Raw genomic sequence first — 20,657 nt, forward strand, 5'->3', positions numbered from 1 at the left:
TACATATCGGGGAAACTTAAAATAAATGACATTTACTCATTTTTATCAAAGATTACAGCACCTTATAACAGCTTTATGCAAGTGAGTTCTGGCTCCAGGCTGTTCTCTTGTAATCTGCTGTAATAGCCGTGTCAGCCCTGGGCATACCCTGTTCAATTGTTGACTGCGTCATTCCTGCTCGGCTCTCATGGCAGCGAGTACAGCCTGTCTGAAATTACGTCCTATAATTACCACGTAATTAGATGCATTTTCCAACCAACAGTAAGCATTAAACAGGCAAAAGTATTTCACCTCCAGTGAACTTTAACGATCTAAGGAGTGCACTGTTTAATAAAGGTCACAATTGTTTTTTTTTTGCTGTGGGGTTTGAGAACTGATATACTCTATGTAGTTTATGAAAGTGTATTTCTTTCAATTTAGAATACGTACTTTGTTTTGACTTTAATTGGAATGAATTGAATTATCCCAGGTCTTTAAAAACTGCCTCATAGCTACAGGGTCCTGGGTCACTTTCCAGAATGGGGAGGGGGTCCTTCTGTGTGGAATTTGCATATCTGCCCTGTGTCTTTGTTTTCTTCAGGTTTTCCAGTTTCCCTCCTGCCATCCAAAGACATGTTGTCAAGATTAATGGGTGCCTCTAAATTCTCCATTTGTATTGTATGTGCCCTGCAATGCACTGGCAACCTGTCCAGGGCATCAACCAGCTATGCTTCCTGGATTGGCTACAGCTTGCCACAGTCTTCACTAGCAATAAACAGCTTTCTGATGGTAGCTTTATGCGTATGCATTATTTCATATGGTTGATGCAAGATTTAATTTATTTGGGTGTGTTAAAATTCTTTATTGTAGAATATGAATTTCAGAATTTTCACAAACTCAGTATTAAGATAATGGCATTGTGGCAGATTAGGGTGGAGTTACATTATGCCAGTATCTATGCTGAACTCCATACAATTTTTACTGCACAGCCTGGACCACCAACTCTGGTCCCGATGCCCTGCGTTTCAGGAAGCTGTCCATTGGAACGTGCAACTTCAGCCTGGATGTAGTGGATCCGGGAGAGGCACTCAAGAGACTCGTCATAGAGAGAGGAGAGTGGGAGGTCACTAGCTCCCTTCCTCGTGGAACAAGCTGTTTAAAGAAGCAAACCCCTTCTCTGTCTTTGGGTGGTGGTAGGAAACCACAGTAGCCCAGAGGAAACCCTCATGACCACAGGATAAGCATGCAAACTCCACACATGACGAATCAGGGCTGGAATTGAACACGGCACCCTAGTGCTCAGAAGCAGCAGCACTAACCACTATGCCACCCATGAAGTACCCTTCTCTTACTTCATCAACAGCTTAAGACCAGGACCGGGGCTTGGGACCAGGTACCATGTAACTAGCAAATAAAAGTAATATATGGTCATTTCAGCTTATAAAATCTTGGATGGATTTAACTGCTATAGAATACCATATCGCAACACTCCAGCATGTTCAGATCCCAAAGTGCATCAAAATCTTGCCTTTAGTATTGCTCTTTAATTTGCATAGCATTTTGACTATTTTCTTAACTTGCAAAGAATATATAGATATTTGGTATTGCTATGCAGTTGGGAAAGGCTCTTGCCATCAGGCAATAGACTGCGATTGAGATTGTCTGTCTCCTTGCTCAGATCATATCTTTTTATATAAAAAAGCAAGTTTCCCTTATTATCTCTGACATGTGTTTCCTATCAAGTGCAGTCTGTTGGACTGACTCACTTTGGTGTTCTCTTTCTGGGTGGAATTGAATGAAATGTGCTTGTCATTACCACTGGATGCGAATCTGTGTTCTGTGTCAAGTACAGCCAGTCCAAAATGATATTTTAATAGCCATGGCACCTTGTTACTGTGCAGTCAAAAATGATATTGTACACACCCTTTGGAAATCTTGTAAAAATCTGGTTTGTGAGAATGATATTGCAATGAATTCTTAACCACAAAGAATAATAAAATTTACAGATTGCACAGTTTTGCCTTTTGGGGAAAGGGTTGTGTATAAGCATTCTTATTAATCAACCATTGGGTTTGGCAAAACAAAGGGTAACTCCCATTGTAGAGTAGTTAGATCCCATTTGTACTTCACACGCTGCAGGCTCTGTTGCAAAAGTTGGACTTGAAGGCGAAAGATTAAATATTTAAACTCCACAGCTGTCTAAGCAAATGTACTCAAGGAAATGAGGTTCAGCTATACAGGATCTGCTCTGGGCATATGGAGGAGCCTTAGCTTTCAAAGCAGAGAGTAGTTCAATCTCCTATACACACGGGACTCTTAGTCCCTGTCATACTGAGGACTTGAGCTGGTTCTGGAAGACCCCTCATTCTCCAGCTATGATGGAACCAGATTGCCTACTTTCATAGACTGCCACAGTATTTTGTCCATTGTAGCATGGACAATGCCTCGTTATTTTTGGTTCTTGGCCTTTGGCATCTGTGTGACTGCATGGCCGGAGGCGTGATCCATATAGATTTATTTGTAATGAAGAAAGTGGCCTTATTTTCACTTCTCTAAGAAACAGCATGAATGTGCAACAGATCTTTAACTTCAAAGTCCTCTCCCGCTCCTGTGACCGTTTTTATTTTGCCTGGATTCTGATGGGCATTTTAATTCCTGAATTTGCCCATTACTCTCCATTTGGAAAGCGGTATTTCATAGGTTTTAATATGACACCTGCCCTCAAATGCTAAAAACTCATCCCCCATCCAGGTTGCCGCACTCCTTACAATTGAAGCCTGACCCAGGGAGATGTAATGCCTAAGAGAGGGTCCTGTCAAGAAGCCAACAACAGAATGCTTCCCCATCTTGTAAATTGGGTCTGGGCTTTGGGTCGGACATCCTGGGAAGCTCCTCAGAAACATTCCTGTTCCTCCCCTTGGGGCTTTTAGATTATTTGTGTCTTGTGCAGAAGCTGTGATCTTTATCCAAAACAGATGCCCTTAAGTCCCTGAAAAAACTTCCTGTTTGTACAGTACTTTGGATGGATGTCAGTTTTTCTTACTGCACTGTGAAGGACTGATTTTGATCTTAGGATTCATTGAACCATCAACTTCTTAGATCCTGACACCATTGACTTACAGAGATGGTTTGTGCCATCTTAGTTTCCCTGTTGTGGTGCTTTAGACTTGCCCATCGTATTGCATATTGTTTCTTCCTCTTTCTGTAGAACATTAGAAACCAAAAGCCGATGCCGAGTGGCACTGGGGCCCTGAAGCCTGTTGTAACCTTATATATGTACAGTACAAGTAAAACTACAACACTTTCATTCTTAAATCTTTCTGTCCTATCTCGGTACTGTAATAGTCCATCAGTTTGACAAATCGTTCCTAGAAAAGGAGAGGTCTGTTTGTGTAGGAGTACAGGGTTTCTCAAACCAGGAGATGTAATTTACCGAAAACAAACTGGCAAAAATTCAAATACCAAGTTGCTGCTCCAGTATAGTATTACATTTACTACAAGGAGATTGCTTCATCAAAGATATTCCCTTTTTATCTGTGCATAGTGTCAATAAAATTATCAAGTGTCCATAAATAAAACTTGTAAATGAGAGTTCAGTAGAGCTAGGTGCACCTTTGGCACACTTTCCAGAAAGTAAAAACATCCATAAAGAGGAATTAAGATGGAGTTTTAGGCTGAAGTGTGTTTTCAGATTAAAATATATGTGAGTGGGAATAGAAATGAGAGGTGGAGGAGAAAGAATCGGAAAACAGGATTGCATTGGAGCCCAAACCCAGAGATCTGTTGCCAGTTTTCTGTGGAGCCACTGGGCACAACAGACCCTTTAATATGACAGCTGAGAGACTGTGCAGAGGAGTTCTTCCTGAGCCGCACTGCCAAGCATTTTTTTAACTCCCCAAACCTCAGCACCCTAAGACACTGAAATCGAACATTTTGCCCAGCCTCCACAACCACCCCCCACCCACACACACACACACCCTTCTTGTTCTTTGATGTGCCACATGTTGAGAGACGTCTCTTGATTCATATAGGCTCCACACGCTATGTGGTAAAATAGTGAGCTTGCCGCCACTGGGCGGGGTCTTTACTGTAATGTCATGTCTGTGTATGAAGGGGAGTGGGGGGGAGAGCACATTTATCTGCTAAAATAGGCTGCTGTGATATTTGTCTGCTTAAATTGCCCGTTTGTTCTGTGCTCTGGAAAAAATAGCGCATTAGGATTAATACTGTATACAGGTCTTTCTCTGTATCTTTATAAGAGTTCCTCAGGAACTCTGCTCTAACTTTTTGGGAGATACAGACCTAGATGTGGCCATCTATGATCTGCAAGAGCTACAGGTTCTTCATATTACTTTGACTTGCTTCCAACTGTGTGGGTCTGTCAGTCCAGCAGTCCACCTGTAGTATTATAGCTGGTATAGGCAAGGGTTAGCCACTACTGAGGTAGAGTTTGAGACCTAGTGAAAATGTTTAAATTGATAGAAATATTTTCACCTTAATTTTAACTTGTCATGCCAAAGATGCAGACTGCTGAGTCGGTTACATTATGGGAATCCAAGAGACTTTACAAGGAAAAAAATGACTGTTTTCAAGTATCCTTCTCCTACAGTATATGATGTGCTTTATTGAGAAACCATATGAATACCCCTTTTGAAAGAATACAATTCTATTTCAAGGGAAAATTTTCCCTCCAGTTATCAATGTAGTGTGGATAAAGGAATAAGTGTCTGCTTGATCAGGTGAAGAACTGACCTTTTTCAAAAGTTTTTTTTATCTCCAACTGTGTATGTATATGCCTTAACAAGAGATCACATAGTGCATTTTCTTGGCAGTGGAATTCCTTGTGCATTTGAGATTGCAGATTGTCTGATGACCCGAGGTTGTTTGGAGATGTGATTACAGTTTGGATGAAGCCTTAATCATAGCTTCCTCAGTGCACCAGCCAGAGGAATGAGGAATAATTGGATGCTGTTTTTTTTTTCATGCACTACATTCCCTGAGTGTCATTCTGTTCCAACACAAACAGGCTGTGAGATTTTGCTGGCCTTCAATGACGGCACTTCAGTGTGTCCTGGTGTTAGTGGCCGCTGTCCCCAGGGTAGGCAGGCTGTTTATTCGTCTGGAGGAGGGGCGGGGGCAGGAGCTGGAAAGTTTAGGAAGCCCAGTTTTCTATAAAAGATTAGGATGGTGAAATGATCGCGGTGGGCAAAGCTGAACCTTCTAAGGCCACTGCAACTGAACCAGCATCCTTAAACCTGGTTTATGGGGGCAAATTGTGCTAAGTGGTCTAATGCAGCAATCATGGCCTTGATGTCTTGATTATCATAGTACGCCATATAGATGCTTCACAACATAATAAAAAAGAATAAGAGTGAAGTGTGAAGAGGCAGAAGTAAAAAAAATTAACAGAATTTTAGATTGTCTGTAGACCTAGTGCCTAGTGCTTTTAAGGCACTGGGAGTTGAATCAGCAGCCCCTGTCGACATTATTGCAGAGGGCTGCTATCTGAGGAGTCTGGGGTAGCTAGGCTGGTGAGTAACTTCAAGATCCTCTCTGGATTTCCCAGGTAGCCACTGCAGGCGTGTATAGCTCAGCCCCGTGTTTACTAATGTAGAACACTAGTGTTGGACTAGCAAGGTTTTGCTATGTTTTAATGGAGTATCCATACTGACTAGAGAGCATCTATTAATTAGATACTTTACTTCAGGTGCTTGTAGTCGGGGGTTAATAGGAACTACTAGAAACAGGGAATAGGTTTCTCATCCTAGCGTCTCCAAGAAAGAATAAAATGATCCCAATTAAGTGTAATGTTTCAGGGGGAATAAATATTCAGTGAAATTGTAACAAGGGGGTTGCTCCAAAATTCCTCAAAACTTTTGTTGGGAATCTTGGTCTAGCCAAACATTGGCAATTGAACCCAATGCTGCCCTGAAATGTGTTCAAAAGGTCCTCAATTGAAACCTGATGGTGGGCCTGGATTCAGAAGACTCTGGCAAACCCACTGACAACATTCCAGGCCATCACTTTTTACAGGCTCCGCGATCTTTTATGGAGGCGCTGTTGTTTCTCTCAGGCCAGGCTGTACAAAACATAGCCCCTGAATTCTGTGCTGACTCTTCAGAAGACTCTGGACCACACTGCACATAGACTAGGAGATCTTGTAGTTGTGCTTGAATCCCCTCCTGTGCAGGAGGGATATTGGTCTAATTAAATGATAATTCAGTTGATTTTACCCTCTTCCTGAGGTCCTGTGTTGCTGAGGACTGTTGCCCTTAAGGTCCGCATTTGAGGAGCTCTAACCCTTTATCCCCATTTAAAACTGTTTGACATGGGATTCTGAGCTAGTCCCTGAAGCAAGCCAAGGAACTGAATAATAAAGATATTAAATCGTTTTTAATATTCTAGGTCAAGTCCATGCTTCCATGAGAACAAAATAGAATATCACGAATCGGTTACTGTACAAAAGCACGGCTGATCCCTTTACAATAAGGCAAATAAAAAAAAACACACAAATTGAAGAGTTGCATAACTTTTTGGATTAAATCTTAAAAAAAAAATGGCTGTAGTACATATTCCAACATGGTTCAATTAGGAAGAGTGTCAAAGAGAAAAAGCAGTGGATAAAACACACAATGTGTGCTTTGCTGAGCTATTGCAATAAAGTGAGTTTGATTGCTAGAAACGGCTGGCTCAGCAATTACACACCGTACACTTGACAATGCTGGATGCTGCCCTAAGGAAACTACAAAAAAATAACAGTACAATGTTTTACTCAGAGCCCAGTTTACTACAGACTGAGACTGAACTCGTTAAAGCTGTTTGGCATAGAAACAGCAGGCATTATCTAATTTTTTCCTATGCAAACATTTTTATATCGGCGATCTTTCATTTAATAACCCTCAGGTTAAAAAAATAATGCAACTATCAGAGAGATTTATTTTTTTGGCTGCAATATACAATGTGTTGCCTCTTTTATGAAAAGGGATGCAGTATGCCTATGGACAAAATGTTAAATAGTTTTGGATAACTAATTGCAGTGTACTTGGGCTAAAAGTATGTTTTGCACTGGAAAAGGTTTTGAAAGCTGTTTAATGAGACATTCACTTTCTATTATCTAATCATTTTAGTTTCATATCAGAGAGTATTTGCAAACCTGGTTTACCTCCTCAGCAGAAGATGTGCACGCATTCTCACAGGCTGCTGATGAGCTGTGCCACACCGCACCACTCTCGCAGCAAGGGACCTCTGCGTCACACACAGGAAGTCATGGGTGCTGTTTCTGTCAGGCTCTTCCTGTGGGTTTATGTGTAAGATCAGTTGGGGTGAGTTTGTCTGTGCTCGCTAAGGCCGAAATGCCATGGGTATTCCCAGCTCTGCCTATGGTTGAACTGGCACTTGGCAAAAATGTCCGAGCTTATCCAGTTAAGGAGAGGCCAAAGGAACATGTTTAAAACAGCCTACAAGAGCAAATAAAAAGAGGCCACTCATCCAGTCTAGCCCGATACCAAAGAAAGGTAGGTCTTTCATTGCCAGAATACTGTATATTCAGTGGTCTTGGAGACTGTTCTTGGTGCAACGCTGTTTTCCTTCCTGGCAATCCCGCTGAGTGAAACTGCACAGGAAATACCGCCACTGCTTTGCCCAACACCCTGAAGGCCATCTGTGAACCTCTGTGAGCTTTGAAGTCTTTTCAGAAGCTGTTCCTAGTGGACTAGGAAATGAACATGGTCCATAACAATCTGGAGAGACCACAAAATAAAATCAACTAGCATCTCATGGCCTATGATCACGAACGATAAAACTAACCCTATAGCACAACAAATCAAGACAAGTCAAATTAATTTGTGGTTTTGTTTCATTCTGATCCTGGGCATAATGAAGCAATAAAAAGCAGTCAACAGGAATAAAGAAAAAAAATACAAATGCCAAAAATATCTATTTTACTTCAATAAAATTGCCAGCAAGAAGGCAGCAGTTCTCGTTGAAAGTACCGTAGGTCATTTTAGACCGGTTAACTGCCTGTCTTCTGTGGCGAGTGAGGGAATGAAGCTTGTGTAATAGGACACTGTAGTGTAGTGTGTCTGCCCTGCTGCCAAACCACATGAGGGACCAGCCTGCTCACTGCAGCCCTCCTGGGTCAAGGCTCTGAGGGAGTCGGAGTGGGACAGGGGCCTGCTGGTCCTGTGCAGGTTGCTTGAGAAACCGCAAGCCGCTGGAGAGCTCAAGGGTTCTGTTTGTGTTTGTTGGGCTTGTAGGGTTAGCATTTCAAGCCATGGAATCTGCATAAAAGGTATTTTCCAGGCAGGTTTATCCACATTTAAAAAGAGAGACCAGAATCCCTCGTTTTCCTTGTCAGACCAGCACCGAAACGCTTCAGGTCATCTGCATCTGTTCCACTTTCACTTCTGATCTTGCATCTTATCCATTTTCACTTTTAATCAGTGAGCCATGTTGCAGAACACTGGGTGATTGTAGGTACCAGGAACTATAATGAGAAGTTAAAGACGAGTGAATTACGGTGCAGTAAGCTGATCACTAATGCAGTTCAACCAAAACGCCAGTCAGAGCTTTGTAATGATTTCTTAAGGCAAAAAGTGCATGGGTAACAGTATTGCTTTATTATGTATCTTGGCCTTATTCTTTTTACATTTTTGAACCAGGGCCTTGGTCATTCTGCTCGATCCAGGAGAATGCAAGAGTGCTGTATGTGATGTTATTACCGTACCAAGTTCAGTGGGAAAAATCCATAGATATGACCTGAAGGGTATTAGGGTGGTAGTGTGAAGGGTAGGATGGACATGTTGGACAATGGAACAATAGCTTTATTCCATGCTGAAAAGAGAGGACGGAAAACGCAACGTTTCGGCTGTGAAGCCTTCTTCAGGTGTGACAATGTTGGACGGTTGTCGTTAATTTGCTGTCCAATCATTCATCCCATGGAAATCAACATATCCTGCATGAAGAACTGGGAGCAGGCCATTCAGAACATCTAGCTCATTTGACATCCGAGATCTAGTATCATCTTCAACAAAAAATGGCTGGGTAGCTTGTTCCATACCCCCACATCCCTTTGTGCACAAACCTGTTTTAAATTCAGTTCCATGTAGTTCCCATATGTGACCTCTAGTTCATGGTTCACAGTTGCCACAATAGTTAGGCATGAGGAGTCTGTTCAGGAGCCATTTGTATTACTGCGATTCTTTTTTATTTAATGCGGTATGTAGTCATCATGGGTAATAAGACACTGTGTGATTCTTCTCACATGTGATTGGAATTAATTAGCTGGGGGATGGTAATGATGTACAGACTATCGTCTTTTTCTTTAGAGATTTTTTTCTTTCTGAGCTAAGAAGAATGTCTTTTGAGTAATTTCAATTAGTTTCACACTTACAGAGTTGTGACGAAGTGTTCAAATACCCCTGCAATTTGAGTCATTATTTTATGATGTATTAGTTAACTTTTCTGTTGCATGTACATACTGTAGACTCAACCCATGCTACCTTAGAAACCTGGATAACAGTTGAAATGGGCTCGTCCCTAAATTGTGTGAAATGATCGCCCTCTTGTGTTCAAAAGAAGGATGGCATCTTCATGAAACATTAAGGTTAGACTAAACCTCATTTGTCATTTAAATTGTGTGACTCTTCATCAGTGCCTAAATGTTACATGTAAAACGTTTTGACAAAGAATCCTAATGTTTGTTGTTAAAGCGATTTCCAAGCCCTGAGGGTCAGTTATCTGGGTAGGTATTATATAATTGGTAAACCCACAGAGTAGGAATATCTTACAGCGCTTTTGTAGTGTTGCAAAATGGTACAATCAACATGTAACAAACTCTATTACTTTATTATACAGTATGTCTTCTGTGTCAGTGATGAGATGGTTGCAACAGTGAATTTTCTGCTGATATTACAGCACTAGGGCAACTGCAGTTAATATGCTTTATTATAGCCAGCAGCCATATCACCCTGCAACTCGCAACTGGCAACCCACTGAAGTTCAGCAGGTTTGAGCCTGGTCAGTACCTGGATGGGAGACCTCCTGGGAAACACCAGGAGGGTGCTCACTCTGCTGTCCATGCGGGTCCTAATGCCCCAGTATAGTGATGGGGCCACTATACTGTAAATAGGTGCCATCCTTCAGATGAGACATAAAACTGAGGTTCTGACCACAGAGAGTCATTAAAAATCCCAGGGTGTTTCTCAAAAAGCGTGGGGGTGTAACCCTGGTGTCCTGGCCATTAGCCCTGACCAATCATGGCCTCCTAATAACCCCATCTCTGAATTGGCTTCATTACTCTGTTCTCCTCCCCTCTAATAGCTGATGTGCAGTGAGCGTTCTGGTACACTATGGCTGCCGTCGCATCATCCAGGTGGGGCTGCACACTGGTGGTGGTGGAGGGGAGTCCCCATTGCCTGTAAAGCGCTTTGAGTGAAGTGTAATATATCACTATATCAGTGTAAGCAATTATTATATTAAAAGAAGACTGTAGTGTGAATATCCAGTAATTGAGAATTCTGCCTTCATTGTGTTGTTAATGCTATAAAACAGGAGTTAACACAGGTTAACATATGTTGAACTTGGTTTTGAATATTGAAACATTTGACAGCACATGATTTGATTTGCTTCTAGGATTCCATTACGGTCTACCTGTTAAAAGAAAAATGTATCAGTAATGAATAAAGCCAACCATTATGGCTGTCTGAGCATACTCATGATCTTATGGCTGCATCAAGTGCGACCTGTATCGGAGAAATTCTAAAGCTATAGGATTGTTCTCTTTGTGTCCTGAATAAAGAGCAGTGTGCAAATACAGGACCACAGCGTTTGAAGAGCTGTCTGCACCTCCTGCTGGAGGAGGAAAACGTCTCATTGAGCCTTAGGTGTGGAGTCAGTTTTGCAGTGGAAGTCAAGCCTCACTCTTGCGGGAGCGACTCCTTTCATATGCGTACCCAGGCAGCCTGTGCAGGTGGAGGTTCTCTCACCACTCCTTCAATCCGTATAACAGCCCTCAGGGACTTGGAACGAAAAGCAATGCTTTTGGAAACTTAATTTGACATTCGTGACTGAAGTGGCCCGGCCCGTGTTTTGTTTTTTTTAATGAATTGGAAAGCTTGACTCCTACAGGTGAGCCTCTTTCTCACAGGTAGCAGATACCGGGCCAGCCCTACCCGCCCATGAAGGGTTTCTGTTCAGTAGTGGCTGTCCTGGTGCACTGAGACTAAGTTTCTTCATATCAGTTGCCCTTCATATCCCACATGAGTGATTCATTCCCAAATGCTTCATAGAATGTAATCTTCTGTATAACTTGGGAAACAGTAGCATATGCATAGTGTGCTGTGAACTGAACTCTGTACTGTTCCTGCCTGTCACAATGGTTACCAGTTACTCAAAAGGTTGATCTAATGTCATTGTCTTGATAATCTATGAAAGTGATGTTGCACATTAACATCATTTTCAAACTTAATCGATCCTCTGAAAAATGTCCAGCTTTTACATCTGTACAATATACAGTATGTTTAAAAGAAAAGGATAACTTTGTAAATTGATAGGGTTTGGAAGCAACCTGGATAGGATGGAGGAAGATGAGGAATGGGTCGTACTGCAGGTCATAGGTATCAGGGTGGAGATGGCTGGAGTGTCAGGAACAAGTGTGTACAGAAGTGGGAATGTTTTTTTACATGTCCTTATTTACTGCTGAAATAAGAAGAATGTGTTATATAAAAAAAGGCACCATAGAACATTTGAATTCCTAATTGAGGCTGGTATGCTTTTTAAACGATCATTTTTGTTATAAATGTAAGATTTATTGGAATAGATTATCTGATGGACAGCAGGATAGTGTAAGATAATTCATCTGAAAAGCCTGTAAGAGAAGACTTTGTGTAACATTGTGTTCCCCTTTTGTATACTCTGTCCTAGTAGTAGTAACTATTAACTTTAAGTACTGTAGCCATTTTCCTTTGTCCTGGAGTTATTAGTTGGCGTCTAAAAAGAAGCAGTAAGAAAGTATCATCGCAGTTAGTCACTGGAAAGCACACCTTTAAAGAAATAGAAGAAGAGGGAACAGTTGGGTAAACTCCTTTCTGCTGTGAGGTACTGTACTATTGTTGTGAGGTAGATGGTTTCTGTGGGAGTTTCTTTCTTTTATATGACTCAATGTATAAATTAGGCAACACTAAATTCCTGAGATTAAAAAAAACTCTTAGTTATTTCTGACTCACGGTATGTTGTAGCAATAGCAAAATACCATTAGAAGAGGTCAAACCTGTTTTCTGAGCTTTTCTGTATTTTCTTGAAACTCCATCTGCAGCAGCTGAAGCTATTGAAAGAGTCTGTTGTTTGTTTTTTAATCTCTCCTTAGGGGTGAAAATAATCATCATAACTTTCTGGCATGGAAATATTGACCACCAGCATATTAGTCGGAAATCTTTGCTTCCTGGGGCGTGTGTGATGCTCTGAGTATAATGAGGTGCCCCCTTTTGCTGGAGGCCGCTGTGCGGAGCGAGTCTTCTGTGGCAGTGCTGCTGCTGATGTGGACACCTGTGTTTCAGGAGTTCATCCCAGACGTCCGGAGTAATTCCTTGTCCCGGACGCCCACCCCTCCAGGCCGCTACTCCCCACAAAGCCCCAGGGAAAGGGAGCCTCCGCTTTCCCCCCGCCGCAGGTAAGAGCCAAGGGCTTTAAAACATCCCTTCATCCTTTTTCTAAACCATGGACGGGACACCAGCCTGTCACAGGGCAGACGGGGGCAAAGACCCACAGCAGGGCCAATTTTCCCAGAAGCCAGTCGACCTACCAGTATGTCCCAGGTCATTCATGAGAACGAAATCTGCATGAGCACGGGGCGAACACGCAGAGTCCACGCAGATAGCACCACAGGAAGTGACCTCGGGGCCCCAGCACCGTGAGGCAGCAGTGTTAACCACTGTCCCATCATGCCACCGGTTTCAAAACAACCATCCCACACATAGATTCTAGACAAAGAGCTATTAGGGAGTGGGATTTTCTGGACCCGAAGAGGCAACCTGTAAACAACCGTTTCTGGACGGTCTGTCTGGACACCATTTAGTCTTACAGCAAGCTCTAACAGCAGCTTGGGCATAATCCAAGGATACCCCCTTCCTGCTGGCTCTGTGTCACTCCATGGTGCAGTGCCACCTGGGGGGTGGGGGGTGATGTTTACCCCCTAAGAGATGGCAGCTGTGAAGCATTGCTGAAGAAGTGGAAGGGTTAAAGCGTTTCTCAGGAAAAGGCCTAATGGAAGGCACATGGCCTCAGCTCCCACATCTCGAGCCGTGCATTCCTTTTCCTTGACTTGTCTGCTCCGAGGGGCTGGGGAGGAGAGCAGCTGCGACAGGCTGGCCTCCCGGCGTTCCTCCAGACGCGGCCCAGCCCGCCGTCCTGTCCCGGGAGAGCGGCCGGACAGCGGCGGCCGCGTGGGGGAAACGCCTTTTCCTCTTCTTTCGTTTCTTCCTGCTTTCAAATCCTGCTGTGTTCCACACGATTACGACAGTTGCGTTACAAGCGGTTGAGGCTCCATTTATGGAACGTTGAATCCATTTCAGATCCTATCCAAATCGGTGCAGTGCAGGAGACTTCAAGCGTCTTGCCTTATTTTGAGGAGAAGAATGTAAATGCCCAATACAAAAACCATTTATATTTTTTCAAAGATAAATACATTGCAGTTTTTAAAAAAGTAGCTTTTCTGATTTAAACCATAAGGACTGATTTAAAACCTGTTAAAAGGCCCTGCTTTTGGAAACATAAATACTACTACAACGCTAGTGAATGAGAAGTTACATTATGACTTCTCTTTCCATTCACTACACTGTGGATGCTCAGAATAATTTATTAATGCCGTCCCGCTTTATAACTCAGCTTTAATCCTGTCTGTATAAGGTCCTGCGTTTTGAATTTGTTTTCCATCCCTGGCACAATCAACAACAGCAGCAAAAAATAGCACATAATTTGAGTTTGAGGGAATCCTGGGTATCTGTGTCTGGCTATGCCAACGAGGGCGAGAGGCAGTGACGAGCTGTGCTTTCTGTAGCTGAAATGTGAGTGAAGCAAAGAAATATTACATCAGACCTACACTGTCACACCTTCACCTAGCCCCCCATTGTAGGAATGTGTCCCAGTCATAACATTTTCCCACCCATCTGTTCACCATTTCTGAATGTTGACTAACCAAAGAACAAACACTCCCGAGCAGTGTTTGCACGGTGGATCAGTGATTCTTCACTTCCCTGTCTCTGCTGTGCATCACCTGGCCACCTTCGTCACACTAGCAAACTTGAACCACAGTGCAAGTGGTCCCTGTTGGGATCTCCTTTCAGTGACTCTTTCATTTCCCTTCTTAATCCCATCACGCCCCTCACCCCCTACTTACCTTCATAGGCCCTGCCTCCACGGCAGCTGCAAAACGGGGTTCACTCCCTCCCTGTCCAATCGCAGGCCACCTCCCATCCCGCCCCTCTTCTCCCTTCAGCCAATGACATGCCGACTGAGGGCACACCTTTGAGCCAGACTCTTTCCCTTGACTGGGACAGAGCAGAGGTGTGTGTCTGTGTGTGTGCACGCCACACTGCTCCAGAGCTGACTACAGAAGTTACCCTAGAGCAGGCAGCTCACAGGCAGTTGAGCTAACAGCACAGGAATTTTCTTCTTTGTTCTCGGCTCAGGCTTAGCGGTGAGTCTTTGGGGCTTTGATTTTTATTTGGGGGATGGGGGGTACTTTCTACATAGTCTTTCTGCTGGAAGATGTATAGTTAAATTTCAACATCATAATACAGGCTGGTAATCTGAATTCTACCAATGTAACATGAGAGGTGCTTTTCTTAAAGGTCTGTTATTTTTCTTTTGGGGGATTTTTGAAAAACATAGCTGCACTTCCCACATTTGTACAGTGTATATGAATATAGTGATTTTAACAATGCACCAAATATCTGTGTAACTATTTCAAAATACCTCACAAGCAGCTGTGCAGCTTTAAGTATGCAAGCACCTTTTGTAAAGCTGAGACTTTGTCATGTTGTCGAGTCACAGAAATTTCCTTGGAACTCTGCAAGAGAATTTTGTAATGATAGTTTCCAATATTTTGTTTAAAAACCAAGATTCTGAAATAAAACCTAGCTGTTCACCTCACACCAATCTGTGGTTTTCCACACAAGTGTGATTCTATTTTATGGATACTCAATTAGCTTCTCTTCTGCTCATTTTGGAATTGAAAACGGATACTCAGCTGTGTTTCCAAAGTGACCTGAGGGAAAAGCATACACACCCACACATACATGCACACAAAATACATGTTAGCAAGAATGATTCTCTTTTCACAGTCCTCTACAGAAGGGAAATGTTGGGGCTTTGGAACCTGTAGGAAGACCTCCATCATTGCACTCCAGTCCTGCAGGTCCTGTTGGGTCTGGAGATGTGGAAAATGAAACTATACAATCTCAATTTGCTAGTAGTGTACTTACCTCTGGCACCATTTGGCCAGCAAGGTCCTGGCTGTGGGTAGTGCCAACCAATGTGGATACTTTGTTTCAAGACTTATGTTTTCAAATGAAAAAATTAAATTACTACAAAAAATAGCAAAGTGTGATATTTTTTTGGGTTCTTTTGTCGCCAAGCCTTCAGCAAACCTGGATGCTTTTTTTTTCTTTCAGACTTGGTATTTTAAGTACATTTGCACGAACAGATGTGTGACAATCTTTGAATATCTCAGCTGCCTATATTTGTGCAGCGTATTTCAGAAAGGTATTGAATCCTTAACATACTACAGAACCAGATGCTAGAGATCTGGTGAACACCTGGTGCTATGGCTATTTATTTGCATGTGGACTTTTCATTTTCTGTTAATGATTACCAGTATATCCGTCTGTCATATTGCTGTTTTATAGATTTACAGTTCAGCACTTTTCTCCACAGATATTGAACAAAGGTTAAGATCTTCACTGATTAATACATTGGTCTTTGAGTTACCAGCTGTGGAAAACCAGACTTGCTCTTAAAAGAGTAAAGATTAAACAACTGGGTACTTGTATGACTTTGCCTCATATCCACTCTACTAATTTTTCTCTCTAATAATTGTCTGTGAAAATGTAGCTGATCAAAGGAAATGCAGAGTATCTTTGCCTTGTTCTTGTTTTTCTTGCTTGTTTATTGGCTGGATCTGTAAGGATGGTATTTATTTCACCTCAGGGTGTTCACATTAGCTTACTTTTCTAAAAATACATATCCTGATTTAACTGCAGGTCATGATCTGTAAAAATACAAATCGTGATCTGAAGTTGCTAACATATTCTTGTTAGCAAGTCAATGGAATTTTTGGTCTGCCAGACCTAGCTGGTAGTCTGTAACAAGACCTTTCACATTCCAGTTAATCACAACAGAGCGACTGAATTAAAGACAAGTCACTCTAAAACCCATTAGCAGGGTTTCAGGATTTGAAATACGATTTCCTAACTTTTCTGGGGGTTTTTTCTGACTGATCAGAAGCATGATAAATATCAATTGTAAGTGAAAGCAGCACATGAATGCACAAACTGGACCATTCATAGTGGGAGAATTGTTTTTGGTATGAAGGTCATGGACCTCTATTGATGATTGGGCATCAATTCCATTAGCTTAAATAGAGTAGCTAAGAGCTGCTCAATGCATCAGTAATATCGTTTCAAACAACAGGAGGTAAAATGGTATCCCAAACAAGAAACTCTGAATGAGGCAGCATGAACTTCCTAGAGATTCCCAGGATTTTCTTTTTACAATCGCCATTTTCAAGCAAGCACTGTCCCCAACACGTTTGGCACTTACGCTTTCCAAATGATGATAGGTTTCTGGAAGTTGGCAGGTTGTACAGAGGAGCCAGGAGTACATGTGGTAGCGATCAGTTTACGTCACTTCTGTAGGTCTGGGAGCTGACTGGCTTGTAGGCATTTCGCACTCCATTAATAACCGTTTCCCAAACGCCACCGCAATGTTTTTAGACTGCAGCGAAGTGAGATGCAGGATATTGTCTGCTAAGTGTTGTCCCAGCCCTCCAATTACAATTGGGCATTGTGTGTAACGTTTCATTAGATTTGAGTTTGTTAGTTTCTACTATTGCTTTTCTTTAAATAACTTCTTTTGTGTTCATGCAAGTTTGGAGTGCGCAATTCTTGGTCATCCTACTGTGGCAGTGCTCATTTCCATGAGGATTGGATATCAGCAGGTGTGATCTGGCTTTTTTGTGCTCATATGGAATTGTATTCATGGCTCAGATCTCCCTCTGCTGCATAGGTAGTTACCGGTTTGTTCAAATTTGGGGTGGGGGGCAATCTTTTTCCAACTTACTCTTCAATATCTGTACTTCTTTACTTATTTCTGGTGTACTGTATATGATCTCATTAAATTGGCAATTGTCATCCCTTTGGTAGAAATATTTTTCTCATTTGTTACAGCCTAATAACATAATAATAGAACATTGTGAATTAACTGTGGTAAGAGCTCAAGGGATTGGGTTTAGAAAAGTCTAGCAGCATCATTTTACATTTTGCCGATTTTTAGATTCCCACTGATACAATTACTGTGTCTGACTGACCGACATCTACAGAGTTGGAACCACACCTGTTTTTCAAGTGCAAATTCAGGTCCAGCCCTTATCTGGCTCTGTTGTTGTTGTAGAACTGGTTTGAGGGTGATGGAGGGGTTGCAAGAAGCCTGAGACAGCAGCCCTGACCCAGGCAAGCAGTGGATTGGTCCAGTGAGAACAGGTGTCTTGCAAACATTTCAGAGAATCAAACGCAACTGGTTTTGCCTAGAGAAACCTGAAAACAAAAGTCATTCCAGATGATTGCCTGGCTTACACAAGAAGGAAGTGCAGCAAGTTTCATCATTTTAATTCCTGTTTCTCCCATATAATTCCCAACATCCCACATGAGTAAAGAAGTTATCTGGAGTGTGCTTTCAAACAGCGCATGCACCAGAAGTGCTCTGCAAGCAGGATCTTAATCTTGGAAATTTGCTGTGGATAAATTGTCAGCAACTTTACTCTAAAGTACTTTGACGTTGTTTTTCTTAGTCTTTGGGAGAAATTGTATGGCCTATTCATAATAAACGCAATGCAGGAAGCACAGTGAAGATTTGAAAAGAAGATTGGCGAAAACATTGTTCATTACACATACTCCATCTCGGAGTTCATTACAACCAGAAGTGTTTGAATAGAAATGAAACACATGTAGGTTGAGGTCCTGTTGATAAGAAAACGCATCTGTTTTTGAATGGCAATTGTGGGATACAGAGATACTATCTTTTCAGCTTCCGCATTTGTGGAATGTTTCACAAGTTGAACAATTTTTGTTAATCAGTTTAATACCCACACATACATTTCTGGAAAGCAGAATATCTGTTATGCATCAGTCCAGCAACATCTTAAAGCAGTCAACCATGTAGCCCTAGGTGAACCAGCAATCATGCAGAACCTACTTTAAAACAACCTGGGCTCTTCTGCCTGATGGAGTCCCACCATAATTCTCCAGAGGGGAAGAGATGGAAAATCTGCTGGATCACTATTGACATAAAGGTTATTAAAGCAGCCGTGATGGTGGCTTTGGTATAATTTGTATGGGATATTCCTGCAATCCCAGAGACGGCATCCTCAACTCGGGATGCATCCGATGGAAATGTTCTATTCGCCACACCTGGTTTTGGGTCCGCTCAGGCGGGAGTAACACTGTGGCTTTGCCGTTGGCAGCTCGGACGCCGGCATGCAGCGCTTTGACCGGGATTCAGAGGTCTACAAGATGATCCAGGAGAACAAGGAGTCCCGATCAGCACCTCGCCAGTCCAGCACCTTCCGGCTGCTGCAGGAGGTCCTGGAGGCGGATGAGAAAGGTACTGCAGCACCTCCGTGAGCACCTAGGATGGGGGCGAGGACGGGGTCATCCGTCCATCTTCACTGTTCTGCAAAAATCTTTGTCCATTTCTTTCGATACAGTACCTTATAGATATTTTCGAAGGGGGTGTCACACTTATGCACACTTATACTGTAGGATATAGACCGCCCCCCCCCCGTAAGTGTTATTTTAACTTAAGAATACATTAATATACATTCTACAACGCAGTAAGGATGCAGATTGTGTACCTCCTTGTGAAACGCCTCTCTGCTGGGTTCTGACGACCTGCTCTTTGTGTGTTGTTGGGTTGCCAGAGGCCGCTCTGCGTTTCCCGGGAAAGCTGTCTCCGAACGCTCCGAAGCCAAGCTCGTCTGTGGCCGGCGTTCAGAAGTTCCACACCTGTGAGAAGTGTGGCACCAGCATTGTGTAAGATCTCGAGACCGCTGCCTTATCACACACCCAGTGCAGAAGAATCAGCTACACTCTTACCACATAGCTGCTTTCGAGAAAATACAGAGGTGCGGTACTTCACCATGTGTTGTTGTAGCTGTTTAACATGGCAATAACTTATTTATTTAGAAATTGGCCAATATAGCTGGTTTAAGCATTGTACTTATTTTGGGAACTTCAGAATGGTCAGTAAATGAGGCCAATCAGTACAGGCTGAGCTGTCATGGCAGGTTCAAGCCTGGTTTATGTCACTCGCCGGTGGTGACTGGGCTCCTCAATCAGCAGCATTGAGAACAGAGCGAAGTTAGTCACCCAGGGCTCTCAGGTCTCAGGCTCCGCTGTGTCCTCGAGGACAAATACTGTACAGGCATGCGGTACTGTAAGTGAAGGGACATGAGAGGTGGGAGGAGTTCACAGCTGTGTGCCGAGACATCCTAGAGCCAGCTGGCTGCTCCAGATCAGGAGTGTATACAAGGAATAATTAGCGAGTCGCCATTTAAAAAAAACCATACATAAAGTTGGACTCATTTTTGCTCCATGACCTCACATGGAGTTTATACAAAATAGTGTGCCTGCATAAACCTAAACTCAGAATGGGTTCAAGAAGTGTTTTAGTGTTGAAAAACATTCCTCATAAGAAATTATCCAGAAGATCCTAGTCTGCAGTTTTGTCAGCTTCACATCAGCTGCTTTAAGGAGTCAGGCAGAATTCAGATTATATAGTATGTCTGGGAGGTTCCTCTCTGGCTGATATCATTCATACCTGGTAAAGAACCATATTTTTCCAAATCGTGGTGTGATGGAAACACTTGTAATGGTCATTTCTCCATCAGCTGGGAGTGACATCAGATGGACAGCTGACTCAGTGACTCCCCTAATCAAAATTACACCAAGAGAGTGTGGTGGAGCAATAATTTAGTAGCTTATCACGAACAACAGGGATAAAAATTAATGTTACTTAAACAGCTGTAATGTATTTTTCAGAATCCTCCTTGCTCTTAAACTTCTTTCACAGTCACATACAGTATACAGTATTATGAGGCTACTTATAACACTATTACCAGATTGGTTTAAAGAAATGTGACTGTTCTGTTTACAGACCATGCTAAGGAGTGCAGAAAGTATAAATAAACACAAAACAAGCACGCTTTAAAAAAGTATTTTAATGGGTTTGCCTGCGTGCTGAGCCAAGTGTGAAAAGATGCTTTTATATTTTCACTGAAAGTTCTTTATGTGGCTTAGCTTCAAAGTGTAATTTTAGTTTTGGATTTTATCAGGTGGTTTTGTAAACTTCTGTACTACAGGTTCACATGTTATGCTCATTTTTTAGTGAATGTATAAATGCTCAAAGGT

General features: G+C 42.4%; 1 protein-coding gene across 3 annotated transcripts in view; it reads left to right on the plus strand.

Moving 5' to 3' along the window:
• The window catches only part of pdlim2 (PDZ and LIM domain 2 (mystique)), a 65,603-nt gene that overhangs the window by 42,324 nt on the left and 2,622 nt on the right, over positions 1-20,657 (plus strand). For all 3 annotated transcript variants that reach the window (XM_088624074.1, XM_088624073.1, XM_088624072.1), the window contains exons 7-9: positions 12,534-12,646; positions 18,713-18,852; positions 19,169-19,280. In XM_088624074.1, coding sequence (XP_088480200.1) covers positions 12,534-12,646; positions 18,713-18,852; positions 19,169-19,280 — 365 coding nt within the window. The remainder of the gene's footprint in view (positions 1-12,533; positions 12,647-18,712; positions 18,853-19,168; positions 19,281-20,657) is intronic.

This window comes from Lepisosteus platostomus, chromosome 3 (genome assembly GCF_059453375.1).
Source record: "Lepisosteus platostomus isolate fLepPlt1 chromosome 3, fLepPlt1.hap1, whole genome shotgun sequence".
Taxonomy (NCBI): domain Eukaryota; kingdom Metazoa; phylum Chordata; class Actinopteri; order Semionotiformes; family Lepisosteidae; genus Lepisosteus; species Lepisosteus platostomus.